General features: G+C 42.9%; 1 protein-coding gene across 1 annotated transcript in view; it reads right to left on the minus strand.

Moving 5' to 3' along the window:
• Positions 1-5,409: 5,409 nt before the first annotated feature.
• The window catches only part of LOC143975841 (pleckstrin homology domain-containing family A member 8-like), a 33,122-nt gene continuing 25,932 nt past the window's right edge, over positions 5,410-12,599 (minus strand). Inside the window, exons 3-4 of the mRNA XM_077478404.1 lie at positions 12,026-12,149; positions 5,410-6,920 (exon numbers count right to left, since the gene is read on the minus strand). Of these exons, the coding sequence (XP_077334530.1) occupies positions 6,016-6,920; positions 12,026-12,149 (1,029 nt within the window). The 3' untranslated portion in view covers positions 5,410-6,015. The remainder of the gene's footprint in view (positions 6,921-12,025; positions 12,150-12,599) is intronic.

Consider the following 12,599-nt stretch of genomic DNA (forward strand, 5'->3'; position numbering starts at 1 on the left):
TGGCACTAGCTACAATCTACGCACCAGATGACAGACAAGACGCTTTTATACAAAATACTCTGATCAATCTGATGGACTTTACTGAAGGACAATTGATTTTGGGCGGTGATTTCAACGTCCCCCTGAACCCACGGGGGACACATGTACCGGTACCTCCTCCCTGCGCACCGGCCTACATAAATGCATCACTCGGGTTCTCCATGAGGCCCAGCTGATAGACGTATGGAGGCTGCAACACGCACGGGAGAGAGACTATACGTTCTTCGTGCAGCCACACAAAACATACACGCGCATCGACTTTTTCCTGTTAACACATAGCCAACTAGAGGCAGTGGATGCTGCGGACATAGGTAGCATAATGTGGTCAGACCACGCACCTATTACGATACGTTACTCCATGTCTCAGACATGGATGACTAAAGCGAAATTCTGCAGGCTAAATTAAAGCCTATTACAGACCCCCTCAGTACTGACCGACGTCACAAGAGCTTAATCAATATTTTCTAACCAACGATATAAACAATTGCAATCCTGGGATACTTTGGGAAGCCCCCAAATCTGTGATTAGAGGGGTTCTGATTAAGCACGGGACACATATAAAAAAATAGCAGGAGAAACAACTAAAATTGCTCATACAGAAGGTACATGACTTGGAAAAGGAACACAAGCGAAACCCGACAACATCACTAGAAGTGGAACGGCTGACCCTTCGCAAACAAACAGTAGATCTGTTACAATACCAGGCAAAAGCTGCATTGCAAACATGTAGGAAACTCACATACGAATCGGGGGAACAAGTGCGGGAAACTCCTTGCCAGAACAGTCAGACAACAGAGACTCCGTGCGTATATTCCCCAAATCATCTCTCCCTCAGGACAGAGGAAAGCCTTACCCACTCAGATCGCCAGTGCATTCCGGGCCTACTATTCCTCCTTATACAATCCCCTGAAACAGCTACCCAGTGACACTACAGTAGGGGACTACCTTATTCAATCTAATATTCCCAAACTCTCAGAGGAAAGTGCGGACGCATTGGAAGAACCCATAACATTGATGGAATTACAATGCGCCATCAAAAACATGAAACCGGGCAAGGCACCAGGACTAGATGGGTTCACCCTTCAATATTACTAAACCCTTCCACCAATTCTGGGCCTGCACATGCTAAAACTCTTTAACAATCTCACAGACAGTGACCGACTCCAGAGAGACACGTTAAGTGCCCACATCTCCCTCATACCCAAAGAAGGAAAAGATCCATCTGCCTGCGGCAGCTATAGGCCCGTATCACTCCTAAACATAGATCTCAAACTCCTTACTAAGGTACTAGCCAACAGATTATCCCGACATATGACAGACTTTATACATTTGGACCAGGTGGGTTTTGTCCCCATGAGAGAGGCTAGGGACAACACAACTAAGGTGCTTAACCTAATACACAGGGCCTCAGTGACTAAGACAGCATGTGTTTTTCTCAGTACAGACACCGAAAAGGCCTTTGACCGGGTGAGTTGGGAATTTATGGCCTCGGCCCTTAAACACATTGGACTTGGTAGGCACATGCTAAACTGGATCTCAAACATATATTCTATACCAACAGCCAAGGTCAAAGCCAACGGAGTCCTCTCCGACCCCTTTTTCATCTCCAATGGTACCAGACAGGGTTTCCCCTTATCATCCCTTCTCTATGCCTTGGTACTGGAATCCTTCTTATGCACGATGCGCCAAAACACCGGATATTTCAGGAATCACCATTGATAAAACTCAGTATAAGATTTCCGCATATGCTGACAATCTTTTGTTTTCCCTGACAAACCCGGTCATTTCTCTCCCAAATTAAAGAATTTAATTCCCTGACAAACCCGTCATTTCTCTCCCAAATCCCTAATTAAAGAATTCCAGGTATGGGAACCTATCTAACCTAAAAATTAACTTCGACAAATCCACAGCTATGGGCATTAATATACCAGCCGAAAAATTGACCCCCCCTGCAGTCTAAATTTAACTTTAAATGGTCCAACAGTCACTTCACATATTTAGGAACCAATATTTCTAGAGATTTGAAACGCACATTTGAATTGAACTTTCCGCCAATGCTGTCCAAAGTAAAGGGACTGCTCGAGGAATGGGGAAAAGGCCTACACTCATGGTTCGGGAGGTGCAACCTTCTTAAAATGTGCATCCTCCCGAAATTCCTGTATTTGTCCCAAGCACTGCCAAACAGAATACCTTCTCTATATTTCAAACAAGTACACTGAATGTTAATAAAATTTATTTGGTCACACTCGAAACCTTGACTACGTAGATGTGATATTGGAAAGAACACACTGCTGACAAGAGCGAGAAGGGTGCTGCTCACCCCTATAAATCGAAAAAATAAAACAAATTCCCCCACCAACGGGGTTTTTAGGCAGCAATAAACAATAAGCTTGGCATAATATAAAAAAAGATTATTTTATTGTATGGTAAAAACATGAGCTTCACCCAGGTATATAAAACAAAAAATAGATAGAGCCAAGCTTTTGTATACAAAAAATACAATAACATCAATGGGCATACACTAAGCAGACCTAACTATAAATATACTGTATAAAATTAGTAACAGCAAAAAAATATAGTTCTAACGCGTTTCAACCACTAGGGTCTTCTTCAGAGATAGTCTGTTGATAGAGAGACAAGATAAAACTTAATAAATCTATCGAATAGTATTAATATTAAAAATATTCTAAATTTGTTAGTGTAGTTACCCAATATAGTATTGCCGAGAGGTTCACATAAATTATAATGCTTAATGGTGGAGTTTACCCAGGTTCATGCTTAGACGTCCCTCACAAATTAAAGAAGGTACATGGTCCATACATCTCGCCACAGAGTCCAGCAGTGGGGTGAGGGTCGGAAGCCCAGAAGCGCGGCTCACGAGCGGTCACACGACAAAACCCTATGCCCCACAAAGGTTGTAGGAAGTAGGTGCAAACGTAGGCAGCCTGCCCGTATGGTAAGCCACGCCTGTGATGGAAATCCCAACATAATCGGAATTAGACATATATATTTTTTATATATAGGCCCACATATGTGGTATGAAGATATCATGTACATGATTTGTGTGCATATAGAGGGAATATCCCCAGATATCTGCATCCACATCTACATCAGAAGAAAAAAAAAAAAAAAAAAGGGGGGGGGGGAGGGGGGGGAAAACAAAACTCAAAAACCAAACACACGCTAAAAAAGAGGGACAAAATAATAAAACAAACGTAACTCTAATCAAAAGAAGACAAGCGTGAAATGACATGTAATAGAGATAGTGTGTGTAATGACATCCAATTACTGGGTGACTAGAGTGACTGAGTGAGTGGATTGTGTACACGGAAGGTGAACTGTGAGGTGAAAGGTGTGGGTGTTGGTGTAGTGAAAGGAATTTAAAAGATGACATATAGGAAATCGGGGTGACAATGGAAAGAGTGCATTGAGGTGCTGGTGACGGGTAAAAATAAAAATAAAATTGCATGAAGTACTAATGGGGGACTAGTCCCCCATTAGTACTTCATGCAATTTTATTTTTATTTTTACCCGTCACCAGCACCTCAATGCACTCTTTCCATTGTCACCCCGATTTCCTATATGTCATCTTTTAAATTCCTTTCACTACACCAACACCCACACCTTTCACCTCACAGTTCACCTTCCGTGTACACAATCCACTCACTCAGTCACTCTAGTCACCCAGTAATTGGATGTCATTACACACACTATCTCTATTACATGTCATTTCACACTTGTCTTCTTTTGATTAGAGTTACGTTTGTTTTATTATTTTGTCCCTCTTTTTTAGCGTGTGTTTGGTTTTTGAGTTTTGTTTTCCCCCCCCTCCCCCCCTTTTTTTTTTTTTTTTTCTTCTGATGTAGATGTAGATGCAGATATCTGGGGATATTCCCTCTATATGCACACAAATCATGTACATGATATCTTCATACCACATATGTGGGCCTATATATAAAAAAAATATATATGTCTAATTCCGATTATGTTGGGATTTCCATCACAGGCGTGGCTTACCATACGGGCAGGCTGCCTACGTTTGCACCTACTTCCTACAACCTTTGTGGGGCATAGGGTTTTGTCGTGTGACCGCTCGTGAGCCGCGCTTCTGGGCTTCCGACCCTCACCCCACTGCTGGACTCTGTGGCGAGATGTATGGACCATGTACCTTCTTTAATTTGTGAGGGACGTCTAAGCATGAACCTGGGTAAACTCCACCATTAAGCATTATAATTTATGTGAACCTCTCGGCAATACTATATTGGGTAACTACACTAACAAATTTAGAATATTTTTTATATTAATACTATTCGATAGATTTATTAAGTTTTATCTTGTCTCTCTATCAACAGACTATCTCTGAAGAAGACCCTAGTGGTTGAAACGCGTTAGAACTATATTTTTTGCTGTTACTAATTTTATACAGTATATTTATAGTTAGGTCTGCTTAGTGTATGCCCATTGATGTTATTGTATTTTTTGTATACAAAAGCTTGGCTCTATCTATTTTTTGTTTTATATACCTGGGTGAAGCTCATGTTTTTACCATACAATAAAATAATCTTTTTTTATATTATGCTACGCTTATTGTTTATTGCTGCCTAAAAACCCCGTTGGTGGGGGAATTTGTTTTATTTTTTTGACTGCGTAGATGTTACCTGACGCTACCGAAGCATCAAAGGGGTCTCGCCCTTCCCGACGTGAAACACTACCACCAAGCAGTACATCTAGGGAGGATTATTGACTGGAACAGACACGAACAAACTAAATTATGGGTTCAAGTAGAGCGCAGGCAGGGGTTCCGTTGAAAGGGGCAATCTGGTACTATGAAAGACTCCCTCCAGACATGACGAAACATCCGATCATAGGCGCCACACTATACATAGGCTCATTAATAATAAAGTCCACACCCTTGACCTCCAAACATTCCCCTCTATTCCCTATCCTGGACAATCCAGCATTTGCACCAGGTCTGGATCACTCAAAGTATGACACATTATGGACTGAGGGTAAAGATTGCGCACTACATTACATAGAAGGAGAACACTGGGCCTCGATCCAATCATTGACAAGCGACACTGGGGGTTTACAGCTACAATTTTGGAAAGCGATCCGTCCACACCACTTCATCCACTCAATTCCAGACCCTACAAATTTTTTTTTTTTTTATAGAAAAAGAAATTAGCCGTAGCTCAATAGCTAGCTACTTTTCATTTATTAAAGACAGAAGCAAAAATATTAAATTAGCTGCTATAGCACATGCTATAGACAACAAAGCTGGAGAGACACAATGTCCTGAGCAACCCGGAGCCAACCAGAAAAGGATCCATTGACCGCGTTCTGTTCCATGATTCTTTCAATACACTCCATGAAGGATTTTGCCAGAGGTAGGTAAGCTGTGACCGTCTGGCTGACCCAAAAATTGCAGAAGTTTGAGGAATTTGCCTTTCGATCAAGATGGAGAAAGACAAAATGCTTTCTCTGTTCGAGGACCCAGCAAGCCATGAAAAACTTGAGCAAAGAAGCTGGGAGAAAACACAAAGCTATTGCCCAGAGCCACCAATCACAAACAAAAATTTCATTTGAAATTGCACCACTTTTCCCAAATTGGCCTTAGAGTATTCTCCTTCGAACACACATTGGCTTAAAAACAGCCTTTTTATAAAAAACAAAAACTATTTGTACATAGAGCAAAACAGTTTTCAGTATATAAATAAACATCTGAAGAATCCCACAGCTTTGAAGTCCATATTGTCTAAAAGCTTGTCAGATACCTCCAGAAGGAGATTAAGTACTTTAGAGGATTGTTAATACAAAAGCGGATTGTACATAACAAAATGGTGGGGGCAGAGAGTGAGCCCTTATTTCTGTATGGTTTACACATCATATACGTGGCGGCCATCTTTGAACCTTCCATGATGATGCTCTCTCTGATTTAGACACCAAATCCCTGCATTGTAAGAGATAGTGCTCCAGTCATACGACTTCATCAGACTCCAAGCCATGTTCTTCATACAATGTGTCCAAAAGGTTTAGCTGCTTTTCCATAGCTGGGAGGTATAGGTTAAGGTCTCTCATCATTCCATCAAAGAAAAACTTGTGATTTTGATCCCCTTCATGTGCAACCAGAGCAGCCACAAACCCTTCATATGTTGGAGCCGCCCTTAAAGCCAGCGCAAATACACCTCGCACCACCCAGCCATGATATTGTCTCAGTGTTTTACCATAGGCGTTACTTAATGCTGTCTGGATATTGCTTTCACCATTCTTCACTTCAGTAAGGAACTGAAATAAAAACTTGAGTCCCCTTTTTAGCCACAAAAGGGCCTCAGTTGCAGAATTTCGCACTTGTGCCAAGCTGGCATTTACTTCATGGAGAACAATATTTTGTAGTGTTGTAAACTCTTCTTTATTAGTGATGTATTTCTGATTTATTTTCTTAATGTTCCCAACAAAATCCATTTTTACTGGTGCAAACACTGTTGGCCCAAGCTTATCTAGGACAGGGACTATTGCGTAACAGGAATTCAGGAAGTATTGTGTTGGAATGCCATCTTCACCTTCATAGACAAGATCACTGAATCTGTGAGTCATCGTGCTGAAAAATGTTTCAGGCAGCTCCTCCTCTGTCCCTCCTCCACCCTCATCAGACGTCCCTCCTCCTTCATCCTGCTGCAATGCACTGCTTACTGCAGGTAGACTGGCATGTGTGTCTGTCTCATCCTGTAGATCGCAAACACCCGAGCTCTCCGAAGAAACGTTATCCAGTGAACTTTCAGCACCTGAAAAAATGGATTTCACGTCATGCCCCTTATTATTAAATGGTCCATAATATATAAACAAATAAACACAATAAAAAGATTTAATGAAGGTTTTGTGATCTTCGTAGGTTAAGATCAGTTAGCAGCTACAGAGGGTATAGAAAATAATTACCCCCTTTAAAATAATTACATTTTGTTCATTTGCAGCCTGAAGTGAAGACAGGAGGATTTTTTTTGTTTTTTTGTATCCAGCTGCATTTATGTGCAACTTATAACATCCAAGTGAAATAAATAACACCAACATGTCAGAAATTATTAAAAAAAAAATAAAAAAAAAAATAAGAATCACCCCCTCATAAAAATGACTTGTAAACTTGATCAGGTGTAGCTAATCACCTCAATGGCAGACAAAGCCATTTGAATTTCAGCTATGGCCATTTTGATTAACTCAGCATCAAAAGAGCTTTCCTGGAGCAGTTCAGTCCCTAGTAGTGCAACTGAAGCAAACAATCAGCTATGGAAGGCAAAGAACTGTCAAAAGATCTCCGGGATAAGTTCTGGGTAGGCAGGAGATGGATACCAAAAATTTTCAAAGGCTTTGTCAATGCCTAGAAGCACAGTGAAGTCTATTATTAAGAAGTGGAAGGAATTTGGAACAACACAAACCCTCCCTTGATCAGGACGTTGCTCCAAACTAGATGAAAGAGTCAAGAGGAAACTGGTCAGAGAGGCTACCAAGAGACCTACAGCAACTCTGAAGCAGTTGCAGGAATTTGACAAAGAGAGGTCATTGTGTGCATGTGACAACAATATCACAAATTCTCCACAAATGTAACTTGTACAGGAGGATTGCAGGAAAAGAGTCACTCCTCAAAGGCCACATGCAGTCATGACTGAGCTTTGTCAAAGCGTACCTTGAAGATGTGGAGGCCACATAAAAAGGTGTTATGGTCAGGAGTCTAAAATTAAATTTTTTTGGGCTGAACACCAAACAAAATTTCTGAAAGAAATCCAATACAGCTCACCATCCAAAGAACACCGTTCCTACAGAAAAGCATGGAGGTGGTAATATCCTGTTACGGGGGTGTTTATCTGCAGCAGGGACTGGAGCACTTGTCAATATAGGAGAAATGGATGGGTCAAAATATCGTCAAATTCTCTCTGCCAGAAAATTTTCAATGGGGAAAAAGGTTTACCTTCCAACATCACAATGACCCAAAAAACCCAGCAAAAATGACCACACAGTGGTTGAAGGAGAAAAAGGTGCTAGCATTGCCTAGTCATAGCCCAGACTTAAACTCCATTGAAAATCTGTGGGATGACTTGAAGACTGCAGTACACAAACAGTCATCATCAAATTTTTTTTTAATTTAATTCATTTTTATTAGATTTATAAGCACAAATAAACAATAAATTTCACACTTCATAAAAGCCTTCAACTTGTGCGTAAATATCACAAAAACAAAACTGTATTCAACACGCAAGTTGTGAAAAACTCGCAATATAATTATCCCCCAACCCCCCCGCCCAACCCACCCCCCTCTTCGAATACACACTGTTAGCTCCAGCCACTCCAATAATGGTTGACTGGTTGGGTAGTAAAGGACGCCCCCAAGAGCAAGGGAAAAGGGGGTAAAAGGCAGACCCCCCCCCACACCCCCGAGCGACCCATCCATAGGGTGGTCCAACGGGGGGAGCGCGGCAAGAGCCCCCCCCAAACGCAAACCAACCGAATGGGTGCTAGGCCAGCCCCTCAGTGGCCCCACCGAGGGGGTAGCCCATGTCGCTCAACCAAGGGTTCCACAGTGCTCCGAATTTCTTTAAGTTATTTTGCTTTATGAACATCACTCTTTCACACCAAATTGTAGAACTAATTGCATTGACCCATGTTTCAAATGCGGGGGGATTTCTGGCTTGCCAGTTTATTGCTATTAACCGCCTAGCCTGGTACAGGCACCTTAGTACAGACGTCCTTATTGGGGAGGAGGCTCCACCCTCTAAAATCCCCAATAGGCAGGTCTTAGCTTCTGGTTTCAAAGTAGTCTTAAAGATCCTGTTTATTCTATCTACTATTTCTATCCAGTACCTATACAATTTTGGGCATTTCCACACCATATGGAGAAGGTCCCCTGACGCCCCACATCTGGGGCAATCATCGCTAGGTTTCCTGCCCATTTTTCACATCTTTTGTGGGGTGTAATATCCTCTATAGATAAGGAGCAAGTGGGACACTCGCTGAGATGGAGATATGGATACCAAGCTCCCCTGTTCTAGGATTTTGTCCCATTGTTCCATAGATATCGGTCCTACATCCCTTACCCATCCCCTCCTGCTCTTTTCAGGTCCCTCTCCCTTCAGAATTTTATCCCTAAGTTTAATATATAACCTAGAGATCTGACCTTTTACTAGCTTCCGGTCAATAAGTCCCTGGAGCAAGGGGGATTCAGACCTCTCAATAACTAATGACCCAAACTGGGCTTGAATTCCATGCCTTAACTGTAGGTATTTAAAAAATGTCTTGTTGGAAATACTAAATTCTTGCCTAAGATCTTCAAAGGATTTCATTAGGTTCCCTTCATATAATTGCACTAGCCTACTAATCCCCTGCCTCTCCCATTCCATGGATCTATCTATGCTATATAATTCAACCATATTTCTATTGTGCCATAATGGAGTATAGTTGGTCACTCCCACATTTCCCATAAGTTGCTTTACTATCTGCCACACCTTCCTCATTAATGCACTAGTAGCGCACCTATGGGCAAATGAATTGGCCTCTAAAACTTCAGCCAATACTTTATGGGGCGCATTCTCAATCATCAATTTGTGGTTTGGGCACTCTCCAGCTTGAAGCCCCGCCCCAGCTAAATGCTGGAGTTGGGCTGACAGAAAGTATGATCTCGGATGTGGTATCGCCACTCCTCCCCCCGCGACGGGTAGCTGCATTGTCTGCAATCTGATCCGAGCTTGCCCCTTCTTCCAAATTAGGTCCCGAAATAACGATTCCAGCTTCTTGAACCATTTCTGGTTAATCCAAATTGGAGAGTTATGTAGAATATATAACAACTGTGGCTGCCAGATCATTTTAATTAAATTGCAGCGCCCCGCCACGGAAAGAGGAAGGCAACACCAAATGTTAACTTTCTGTTTCATTTTCATCAATAGTGACGCCAAGTTATCATTAACATACTGATTTACTTCTCCGGAGATCCAAATCCCCAAGTACTTCAGCCTAGATACCACCTCTAGGCAAGTAATTATAGGCGGTAATAGATCCCCGGATCTGATCAGCGGAAGGAGGGCTGATTTACTCCAATTAATTGCCAGCCCCGATTGTTGCTCAAACTCCCCCATCATCTGCACCACATTGTTCAAGGTAGAGTTCATGTCCCCAATAAAGAACAGAACATCATCCGCAAACAAGGCGATCTTATCCTCCCCCGATCCACGTCGGAATCCCTGGATGTCCGGGCGCGATCTCGTCAGGACAGCCAGGGGTTCCATAGCCAGAACAAACAGGAGGGGAGACAATGGACACCCCTGTCTCGTCCCTCTCTCCAACTGAAACGCCTCAGTGAATGCAGTTCCCATTTTAATTTTTGCCCTAGGTCCTCTATAGAGTAATTTTACCCATCGAATAAACAAAGGGCCAAAACCAAAACGCTCCAACACCCCCCATAAATAGCTCCATTCCAGGCTATCAAAAGCTTTGATGGCATCTAGAGCTAATATAGCTCCAGGTCCATCATTATCCCTAGGTATTTGAATATTGAGAAAAACTCTCCTGATGTTGGTACTAGTTGCCCTGCCCGGGATAAAACCAGACTGGTCTGGGTGTACTAGCTTATGGATATAATTGTTTAAACGGGCCGCTAGGGCCTTAGCTAGTATTTTAACATCGGAGCATAGTAGGGATATTGGCCGGTATGATGAGACTTCCTGTTGATCCTTCCCCTCTTTAAGTATTAGAGTGATGTTAGCCTCCAGCATTGAGGCGGGAAGTTCACCCACCTCCAATGCATGATTTAGTGTTTCCAGGAGTTCTGGCAACAACACTTCACCATAGCGTTTATAGATCTCTATTGGTAGCCCGTCCGGGCCTGGGGATTTGTAGTTGGGCATTTCAGAAACAGCGTTTTTTAACTCTTCCAGCGTAAATGGAGATTCAAGACTCGTTCTATCATATTCTGATAGAGTTGGAATTGCTGTTTGATGTAAAAAATCAATAACTGGACTGCCCTGGCCCCATGTGACTGATTTATATAACTTTTTATAATAGTCAGCAAGTATCTTCATAATCTCCGAAGGGCTGGAAACAAGATCCCCATCCGGTGTTTTAATCGCCTGTAGCACTGTAGAGGAGCCATTGGTTTGAACCAGTAGGGAGAGGGCACGACCCACCCTCTCCCCTTCGCCAAAGTAATGTTGGCGTTGAAATATGCGCCTATTTTCCGCCTTCTTCAGGAGTGCCATTTTGTATACTTGCTGACTATCCAGCCATACCTTCTGCCTATCAAATGATGGATCTTCTATGTACGCTCGCTCTGCATGAGTAACCTCGCTTCTTATTGCCTTCTCCTGCTCTCGAGTTTTCCTCTTAGTTATTGCAATTTGCTGTATTAGTATACCTCTGATATAGGCTTTTAGGGAATCCCAAACTATTCTAGGCGCTGCTGAACCTTTATTAACCTGAAGAAATTCCCTAATCTTATCCAAAAGGGAGCTTGAACTGCCGATCAGTTCCAACCAGGCAGGGTTTACCCTCCACTCCCTCGGACCAATTCTCTCTCCCATACTCACGGTGATAGACAGAGGGGAATGATCTGAAATCCCCCTAACACCATATTCTATGTCCTGTACCAACCCCGAAGCCTCCTTATTCCCAAAGACCATGTCTATTCTTGATAAAGTATGGTGGGTGTTGGAGAAGCAGGAATATTGCCTCTCCTGGGGATGTCGCGTTCGCCATAAGTCACTCAGTCCTATTTCTGATAAAAATCCTTGTAACCGACCTACCCTAATCCCATCAGGGCTAGGAAATCTATCCAAGCTCCTGTCCAATATTTCGTTAAAGTCGCCTAATATTATCCACGGCACACCTGGTTTGTCCAAGCTGAATGCAAATATTTTATACATAACCTCCAGCTTGAAAGGAGGGGGTATATAGATATTAGCAAGAATATAATTTTGCCTACCAATCATACAGTACAGAAAGACAAACCTACCTTCCTCATCAACAGAGGACTCCTTACATAGGAAATCCATTCCCTTCCTTACTAGGACACTCACTCCCCTTGAATACGATGAGTGGAAAGAATGATAATATGCCTGGAATTTCCGACTATTTAACTGTGAGGCAGTATTAGGAGTCAAATGCGTCTCCTGTAGAAAAAGTAAACCTGGTCCACTTCCCTCTGTTTCTGATATAACCGCAGCTCTCTTTCTTGAGTCTCCCAAACCCCTCACATTCCAAGATATAATACTTGCTCTACTCATTGACGTTGATATTTGCTAAATCAGCAGGGGGTGAAAGGGCGGCGGGAAGAGGGCTACACCCCCTCCCCCGCCCCCCCGCGTCCGCCACTCCCTCATTGCACACAGCGTGTATTCGAAGAAACCCACCCACCCCTCCTACCCACCCCCCCCGCCCACCCCTGCCCATCAGAGCGTCCCCTAGGGGTCTCTATTGTGGCCCTCTTACTCAATACACATCAAACATCACCCGGACCCTCCACCCCCCTCCTAATTGGGCTGTAGGCCCAGCCTCCCCAAGCTAGGAATGACACCAAATGTCCTGGC

This window comes from Lithobates pipiens, unplaced genomic scaffold (genome assembly GCF_037356315.1).
Source record: "Lithobates pipiens isolate NorthernLeopardFrog02 unplaced genomic scaffold, aLitPip1_a1.2 Scaffold_13, whole genome shotgun sequence".
NCBI classification, from domain to species: Eukaryota; Metazoa; Chordata; class Amphibia; order Anura; family Ranidae; genus Lithobates; species Lithobates pipiens.